General features: G+C 45.1%; 1 protein-coding gene across 3 annotated transcripts in view; it reads right to left on the bottom strand.

Annotated features, from left to right (window-relative positions):
- Window positions 1–1,285: 1,285 nt before the first annotated feature.
- Window positions 1,286–9,465, bottom strand: part of LOC147637100 (5'-adenylylsulfate reductase-like 3) — a 47,133-nt gene continuing 38,953 nt past the window's right edge. For all 3 annotated transcript variants that reach the window (XM_086800716.1, XM_086800713.1, XM_086800715.1), the window contains 2 exons: window positions 2,118–2,242; window positions 1,286–2,030 (listed from right to left, as the gene is read on the bottom strand). In XM_086800716.1, coding sequence (XP_086656842.1) covers window positions 1,525–2,030; window positions 2,118–2,242 — 631 coding nt within the window. In that variant the 3' untranslated portion in view covers window positions 1,286–1,524. The remainder of the gene's footprint in view (window positions 2,031–2,117; window positions 2,243–9,465) is intronic.

Raw genomic sequence — 9,465 nt, 5'->3', positions numbered from 1 at the left:
TTGTACACACCCACACTCTGTAGAAGGGACTTTTAGTGACAAGCAAAGGCCTCACACTTATACACACCCACACTCTATAGAAGGGACTTTTAGTGACAAGCAAAGGCGTAGCGCTAATAGAATGTATCACGGCAAGGAATGGGTTTCAAACTCTAAACCTTGCAGAAATAAAGATTACCCTATCCATTGGGCTCTACCATTGGACTAGAGCCAATGGGTGGTAATAGGGAATCGTTTTTAGGAGCTCCCATGCTTGCATAGAGCTCACTTGCAAACTAGCACTCCATTAGGAGCGTGTGGAGACACAAAATGGGAATCAAACCCAAGACCTTGGGGAAATAATGAGGACACCACTACCACTTAGTTAAAGCCACTAGGTGGACCTCCCATATACAATCTTACATATGAGAAGAAGCGCTTTACGTGACAAGTACTCGCATTGTATACCATTAGGAGTATGGCATGTCAAGAAAGGGAATCAAATACAAGTCCTTTGGGAAATCTATTACATAGTAATAGATTAGGAGTATGGCATGTCAAGAAAGGGAATCAAATACAAGTCCTTTGGGAAATCTATTACATAGTAACCATGGACAACCAAGGCACAAGGAGAGGAGAGAGAAGAAATCATGGATTTCTAAAAAATAAGAAAAAAATCCCGTTGATTTGACCCTTTGTATTCCGGCTTCCATTCCTCATTTGACCCTCCCTTTGTATTCTGGCTTCCATTCTTGCGTTTTGCTTCTTAATGTCTTTTACATACCGCAGCAACGTACGGGTTGAGTAGTAGTAATGATTACTCTACTACATTGAGTTGGGGCCACGGTGGTACAAGGGAAACCTTTCTTTGAGCTTCCATGATTGCGCACACCCACACACACCCCACCTTGAAGAAGATACTTTTTATGCGACAACCACTAGCTTAGCAAATCATTAGGAATACGCCATGTTGAGAAATGGAAATCAAGCTCGAGCTTCGTGAAATAAAGACTACCCTACTACCACTCGGCTGGAGCTATTGAGTGATATCAAGGAATCCTTTTTTTGAGCCTAGAGCTTCGTGAAATAAAGCTTAAACTACTACCACTGGGTAGGAACCATTGAGTGCTATTTTTCTAAGCTTGAAGCTTCTGGGAATATACTACCACTGGGTCGGAGCTTTTGAGTGATATCAAAGAATCCTTTTTCTAAGCTCAGAGCTTCATGAAATATACATTAACTTGCATGATGACAGAATCATGCCCCTAAAAGAAAAGTTTGGCAGAAGAACTCTATTAATTTAGGCTGTAGGAGAGCTCTCATCTATATATACGGCACAAAGAAACTGTGAATTTTACATTTCACCAAGTTTTAAGGACCTCTAGCTTCTCTCTCAATAAACCTCTTTACAATATTGGTACAAGTGTCACAACTCACGTAGACTACCATGGCTACTAGCAGAAGACACTACATAAAGAGTGTAGAAATCCCCAATCTAGAATATTACTACCACAAAAGAGAAAAATCAAAAGACTGCAAAAGAAGTCAACCCCACATACGGCTTTTATATGTGTGTAGTCCACTTTCACAACCATCCTCTAAAGCTCCAGCTCTGCTAGAGCTACCCTCTGCAATGGTCACCGCAGCTAGCGAGGATGACGACCAGCCAGGCATCGATAATACTCCTTTCTGGACCTCCTTAGCCTCTCTCTTGATTTCTCTTCTTGAGCCACCCCTTTGTCGCATTTGCTCCACCTCAACCATTGTCACTCCTCTCAATTGGTCGATGCATGCTTGCCTGGCAGCCTTATTCTTACTCCAGTAATGCCTAATGCTTGTCACGACTTTGGGCATGATATGAAAAAGAAGCCTCAACATCAGAAATGCTGTTGCAAATGTCAGATAAAAATCATCATGTAGCCACATATTAAGTAAGTTTGCTTGCGAATATAAACGACTTTCCTTGCTGGCAAACTCTCCTTTCTCCCATGACTTTTTCATCGAAGCATCCCCATCAAAACCATCAATGTTCAAAGAAACAGGTTGGAAACCTGGAAACATTTCAAACCACATCTCATATGGCCTTGAATGATTATGATAGCTAGAGAAGGATATTCAAAGAATATGTGTGCCTTGACCTGTGACGTCCTTGTAGAATTGGATGAGAGCTTCAGGTGTCCGTGGTCCAAAGTATCGAACACTGACTGTCTTGTTGTGCAAAAAGAGGGCAGGAAAGCTGTGAACACCATGTTGGGACAGAAAACTGCCATGGTATATGGTTTCAGTACCAGCTTATTGTCTAAAAGACACCAAAGAAGACTTATAAATTTTGCTATAAGCAGAAAAGTAATCCATTTTAGATTTTGTATATCTAAAGATTAAAATCATAGGAGCTAGTCTTTCCATACGTTTCCAAAACTTTGAAATCTATGAAGGAACGTTACATAAATCTGTAATGCACCAAAATGCTGAAGTGAAGCATCTCATTGATCAAATCCATACTCATACAAGGTCCCAACCAAGTTTTACACGTGAAGACCAACAACAGTTAGTATAGACAGATTGCTGAGCAGAGCTGACTGCAGTACAAGAGAAGACTGAGAACGCAAATGGCAGTTCATGTCCACACTTTGCTAGAAGTTCTCCTTGGTCAGCCCGCTCTGTAGAGGACCAACGCTGAGAATGTGCAGATGGTTATGATGATTTGCTACTCACGTATACATTTGAATTGATATTGCTGGTTGGCCACCTTTATCATTGTTGGCCTGTTATAAATAACATGACTGGCAATAAGACATAATGTTTCACACGTGTGCAGTCCAGGTGCCTGCCCGACCAGTATGGCTGCTGTTGTCAAGCCCTGCCCACTGGCTGCTGTTATACCTCGCTGGCAGCTCCAGCCAACGGCCACCTACCACAGTGCATGAGAGAAAGAGAGAGAGAGAGAGAGAGAGAGAGAGACTGAATCATGGAATAACAAACTCAAAATGAAACAAGAACTAAACTAAAACTGAGCTCACACTGTCAAAATTGTCAAACACATCCGTGTGCACTACACCTAGGCTAAACTGTAAAACTGCAATACGTCCCTATAAATAGAGATACAACCAACGCGGACAGTAACCAAGTGTACCATCCCCTTGCCAGCTCTTGCTTCGAGAGATCCTTCAGCGATATGCACCACCCCGAGCTGTGGACATAGACAATCAGTACACAGTTACAGATACGGAGCCTATTGCCCCGCCAGCGACCACCCCTGACACTTGACCCTGCCACACTCTCCTCTCGGTCGCGGCCATCTGGATCTCCAGATCTGCATAGCTTTCTCCAGGGAAACACCGGGGAACATAATGGCCAGTATACACTGCCTGGTCTCTCTCACCAGCTGGTCATCCTCAGATGGCTCTCTGTGGCTCTCTGTGGCACCTGGTGGAGGTGGGTGCAAAGAAGCTCGACTGAGATGTGTATGTGGGCTGCCTCTGTCTCATGTGAAGTAAATGGTCTCTGTGCTGCCTGATCTCTAGTAGGTAAAGCCCCAAGCATCTCTAGTCTAAACTCTCGTGAGTGGCCCAAACCCCTCCTGGGAAAAGACAGTGGAATCTCCCTCTGATCTCATAATACACTGGGCATCTGCATATGTAGTGCTCCTCCGTCTCCACCTTCAGTATGCATAGAAAGCAAATCCTATCCTCTGGGGATATCTGCTGCTCTCCCTGTCTCCACCCTGAGCTGGTGAGACGAAACTCTGATCTGGCCAATAGCACATGTGCCTGAGCATGTAACGGGGCTCCCGAATGAAACCACCTGGCCTGAACTGTAGGCAGACATCATGATAGAACTGCATATTAGTGCCACACTGTTGTGCATGTGATGTGTCTCTAGTCTAGATAGATCTGTATGGATGAGGTGATTAATGTCCTGGTGGGTGCGCTATAGGAGAGGAACATCAAGGCTGTCATGGAAAGGACATAACCGGTCTATATGGGACCCATGTGCCTGAAACTATTGTGCGTACCAAGTCTGCGTGTGTCCTGCCTCTGCTAGGCAGCAAGATGACTCAAGTGCCAGCCTAGGGAGCCTATCTCTGCTCAAACTGTAGACCCTCTGTATATATGTGACTGTCTGGAACAAGGCATCCACAACTAGCGGAGAGGCTGCAAACTCTGCTAGAACAATGGCATGAGGCACTGATGGTTTGCTCCTGATCATGTGTTAATACATCATAACCTCTAGCCCCTCCACCCTCCTCCAATCCTCTCCACCAAAATCAGGACCCAAAAAGGTGTCCCATACATCACTGCCGGTGTCACTAAGGTGTCAAAAAGCTCTTTCTTGATGTAAGGTTCCTGGAAGTGGGCTTGAAACTTGAAAGTACTCTCGCAGAGCTGCATATCCCCTAGCAATCCTGGCATGTGTTGCTGGTCTCATCCAGTACCGTAGCCCTGTGAAATTGACCCCCAGATATACATAAGAGTGCACAATCTCCACTCTCCCCTACTGTGAAAATGTGATCCAAAGTGGACTAAAAGCTCCGAAAACCAGCCTGCCCTCTTGCTCTAATGCCCTGCCTCTCAGCAAAAGAACCCACCTCAGCTGCTAGGACTGTGCCATAAAGTTTGGCCATCACGTGGCCAATCATAGCGCGGTAGTTGTTTGGGTCTAGGGGGTCTCCGACTTTGTGAATCGGGATGATGGTGTTGGCTGTCCAAGATGGGAGGAAACCTTCACAAAGGGCACAGTTAAAGATCTCAGCCAAGAAAGAGGCAAGTGTATCACATGCATGTATGATGTGCTCCACAACAAGATCCTCATGGTCCCTAGACTTCCCAGTTTGGAGCTGATGCATGGCCTTGGGCTGTGGGGTGGCAATAAAAATGGGGTTTGGGTTGTGGTAAAGTTTTTGTGTGTGCTGCTGCCATATCATGGGGTCTTCAAAATGGGTATAGGCAGCCTATGTTGCCTCGAAACATCCCATCCCAGCTTGCTATCGGAGCTCAAAAGACTGTGGTAAAGTGTTTCCTCATTCTCGATGAGAAACCTCTTCTTATGGCACGTGAGGCATTGTGACATCCGGTGGGCTTGCTTCTTTGTAATCTGCCCCATGTTTTGTGGTTTTCAGAGGTCCCTACGAGCTGCCTTGCACTCTTCGTCATCATAGCAACTGTGGTGGGGCAAAGAGCCTGATGGTGCCTTAGATGTGGAGTGGTGGGTGGTTGGGAAAGAGATCTGGGCTGATTCATGGAGAATATCTGTAAGTTGTGAGGTGATGTTGGAAAAGGAGCCTTCTTTGCTTCAGCCAGCTCGGTTGGAGCTTGGCATTCACCTCCTTCAGCTGTGCAATCTCTAGGTAGTAGGGAGAAAGCCTCGGGCATAGACCACTCCCCATCTTCCTTCTCCTTGGTGGCCTTGAGGGCCAAGAGTTCCTCTCTGTAACCCTGCATTTCCAGCTCCATGGCTTTCATCTCATCGTCCTTTGCTTCCCTAAGAGTTGTGAGCTCTTCCCTACACCCCTATAATTCCAATTACATGGCCCATAGTCACATGGGACGCGAAATGGGGACGGAAAAGATTGAGAATGGCCATTCCCTGTGACTATAGAGTGACATGGGACGGGAATGGGAACGGGAAGATGCTGCCATCCCCAACATTCCCGAGTCTCAAAATGCCCATTCCCTGTGACCATGCCATGGCCTTCACTTTGCTTGCAACTCCTCCTTGATGGTGTGAAGCTCCTTTGTCAGTTCATTCCACATGTCATCTAACTTCTTGTTTAGCTTATGTACTTCTCTTTTATTGGCAGCATTGTTCTCCAGATGGGACAGTCTAGTTGTTACGACCCTGTGTTTTTCCCTCTGAACAACAAGCAGGTGGGCACAGGCACGGGATGGTCAGTATGAACAGGCAACAGTTTGGATATGAAAAGGAAATTCGTAAGTGTGGCCAACCCAAGTGTGAAAGGGGACAAAAAGGATTTTTTAAGTTTATAAGGTTTAATAAACCTTTGAAGGCTTAAAATATTATTATATTTATAAGCATGCATTTTGTTGCTAATCACATGATTAACTAAATGGGCAACATAATGACACAAGAGATGGGATAATGGAGATTGTGTATCCATGCATTAGTTGAGAGTCTCTTATATAGGTTGCAGTTCAAGAGTTAGGGTGTGATTAGCTCCCAAGCAAAACCCTAATAAGTTCTTGAAGAGAGCACCCAAAATCCTAGATTTGAGTGCAAGAAGAGATCCTCCTCGACTTGTTCCAAGTGTCTAGAATATGCTTCAAAAGATGCTACTAGCCATAGTCTATGAAGATCTACTAAGGCGAAAAATCTCCAAAAGGCCAAAATGACCTATGAGACCAAAATAGTCCATCCTCATCATCTAGATACAAGATTCAAGGGTACAAAATAAAATGGAATGAACCAGTAGAGTTTAGACATAGCTCCAAAAGAGGGTATAAAAAACATCATCATCCTAGTGTGTTTGAACTTTGAACTTTGAACTTTGGGTCTTGAGAAAGGCTTAAGGGAGGGAGGGAGAGAATGAGGGAGAGAGAGTGTGTGTAAGAGGGACTGCCTTGGGCCCTTAATGCCCCCACCTAAAGACTCAAACCAGCTTTTTTTTTTTTTGTGAACGCCTCGAACTGTTAGAGGCGCGCCTCGTAACAACTATGGTTGTGGTCTAGGTGTCCGTTGAGGACTAACTCAAGTCAATAGGGAGTCAGTTGAGTATCAGAAAAGACAACTGAGAGTGTACAATGGGTAGATATCCTTTTTTGGGTTGGGCAAAAGTGATTTAGGGTTTTTGTCTGACTATCAGATTTTCGGTCAGTCAGCAACAATCAGCTACTGTCAGCCTTGGGTGTGTGGAGTTGGATCTTGATGGGTTTGGAGGTGTCAGTGCTAACACTGGAGTGTTGAGATCTGACTCAAAACTGAGTCAGCTAAGGTAGATAAGTCAAATCCCAGTCAATAGGGAGTCAGCATGGGTGTGTTGGCAGGTTTTGTGAGGTTTTGAAGCAAGTTTTTGAAGATAGCTGACACTGGAGGAACTTTGAGGAAGCTTGGTAGATGCAATTCTAACTGGGGTCAGTAGCAGCTGTCTGATTCAGTTTTCAGTTAGCAATTGAACAGTTTGTGTCAACTAGGAGTGTTTTTTGTCAACTGGTGGTCAGCTAAGGTCAGTTGAAGAGTTTTAAGTGAAGATCAGAGTTATTGGAGGTCGCGACTGACTTGGGAGGACAGTTGGAGGAGTCAACCGAACCGGTTTGAGGAGTTTTGAGAGCTCTTCTGTGTCAGCGGAAGGACTAATAATATCAGCTGAGTGGATTGGTGCCCTGGATCTGTGTTGTGCTGATGTTGTGGTGCTAGTTTATAGAGTCCTCCCTACGGTGGTGTGTTCGGACAAGCTATAGAGGCAAAAGTCCCCCAACACATCATTGTTTTGGTGCCTCCACTGAGGAGGGCTTTAAAAGCACCCTTCAGTCTATTTGTAGGCCTGAGAAGTTTTCAACTGTGGAGATGGCTGCCATGATGACCTATCCTCTGTTTCATGGTCATGCTGGTGACGATCTAGAGGAGTTTTTGGCGGGGATCGAATTGGCAGCCTTCACCTTTGGTAAGGATAGGGATGAGGATAAGTTGACTTTGCTGACTATGCTGCTGAAAGGAGATGATAAAAGGTGGTTTGCAGGCATGGAGAGCCCAGCAAAATCACGGTCAAGCATATGAAGGCATCAAAGTGGCTTTGGTGCAACACTACAAATAGAGTGAATCCCCGGATGCCCTATGGCAAGAAATCTAAATTTAAAGCATAATTTATCTGATGTTTTCGACAGGTTTGTGAATCATTTTGAAGACCTGTGGGGAAGATAGGACACTTCCTTGGGAACAGAGCACCCACCTGTTCTTCTAAAGAAGGACATGTTTATCCAGTCCCTTCATGCAGATCCGAGGGAGAAAGTGGACTTGAAGAGGCCAAGAACTTTTGAAGAAGCCTTGAGAATTGCCAAAGAGAAGGCATGCAAGTTACAGAGGATGGCTCGGAAGCAAACGGAAGTAGAGGCTGAAGGAAGGCCAGCCGTGCCCAGGACAGAACAGTAAAAGGGAGGACTACTCTAGCGGTTTTAGTGGTTACTGATCAGCTCATGTAGGGGATCAATCATCTGACTCAACACATGGAGAATCTGAACTTAAACCTTTTGCAAGGAGGTAGAAATGTTCCTAGGGTAGGAGACACAGATGGTTTAAGAGGTAGGGGAAGAGAAGGACCAAACATGAATGTTCAGTGTTTCAACTATATGGAGGGGGGTCATATATCTCCTCACTGCCCTTACCCCAGGAGGATGGGAGGTCATATCTATCCTTTGCTACTTAGAAGAGAAGACCGACAAGATGTTAGGAGGGAAGAGGAGATGCCAAATCAGCTCGTACCACAGGCTCAGCAGTAGCCAGGAAATGAGCCAAGACAAGGAGAGGTGAACCTGATTGTTGTGGGGCTGCACCAGCCTGTAAGAAGACAAGTTAGGTATGATATGGCCAAGGGAAGGGAGCTGATTCAGGAGATCATTACATCAGAGGAAGAAGATGGGGAAACAAGCTCTGTAGAAAACTCAGAAACTGAAGAAGTTAGCTCAGAAGATGATGGGGAAGAAGTCCAGTTGCTGTAACCAGATTCAGACCTGTTGGGCCTTGTCTATGCAGCTATGTGCAGAGGTAGGGCCAGAGGAGCCAAGTGTGTGTCTGCAGGAAGAGTTGCCCATGAAGATGGAGAGCCAGGTTCTGTTGTCAAATTGCCCATCAAGGAGTGGTAACCATGAGTCATGTGAGAAAGATAGTGAGGGGATGCATCTTAAGGCTATGTCTATGGATTCATACACATGTTATGCAAATGTTGATACAGGTATTCCAAGAGACCAAGACACAGATAAGGGTTCGCTTATGACAGCTTGGAAGGAAAATGCAATCTTGTAGATGATGTGGTGGTAAGTAAGCATGATGACTGGGACATTTATGATTTCAGTGACAATGAGCCAGAAGTGGAGCTTGATCTGGAAGCCCAGGTGAATGTGCAGCATGCATGTACCACTATTGCTATGCTAAGGAGCGAGTGTCATAGCCTGCCTTTGGTTGATGATGTTTGTGAAAATGTTGATGATGTGTTGGATGCTTCTATGGACTCTCCTGATATGCTAAATCATGATGTTTTGAGGCAAAGTGATTCCATGGGATTTTATGAGAGCCCGCTAGTGCTTGATGTGCAATCGATAATTATGGGTGGTATCTTGAACATACAGGGCAAACAAGCAAGTGATGAAAGCCATATTGATGTGGACATGATGCATGAAATGGTCATGGACGTGCCATTTGATCCAGGATGACTAGAGTATGTGGTACAGATGCATGGCTTGCATCCTCGTTTCCGATTTGATCCACGTGGAGGATTATGCTGATACTGTGATGGTACACATCAGCCAGTAGGAGCTT

The sequence above is a fragment of the Cibotium barometz genome, chromosome 7, assembly GCF_041138505.1.
Source record: "Cibotium barometz isolate CiBa-2024 chromosome 7, ASM4113850v1, whole genome shotgun sequence".
Taxonomy (NCBI): Eukaryota; Viridiplantae; Streptophyta; class Polypodiopsida; order Cyatheales; family Cibotiaceae; genus Cibotium; species Cibotium barometz.
The sequence above is the reverse complement of the archived record's forward strand: the minus strand, read 5'-3'. Positions and strand labels throughout refer to the sequence as shown.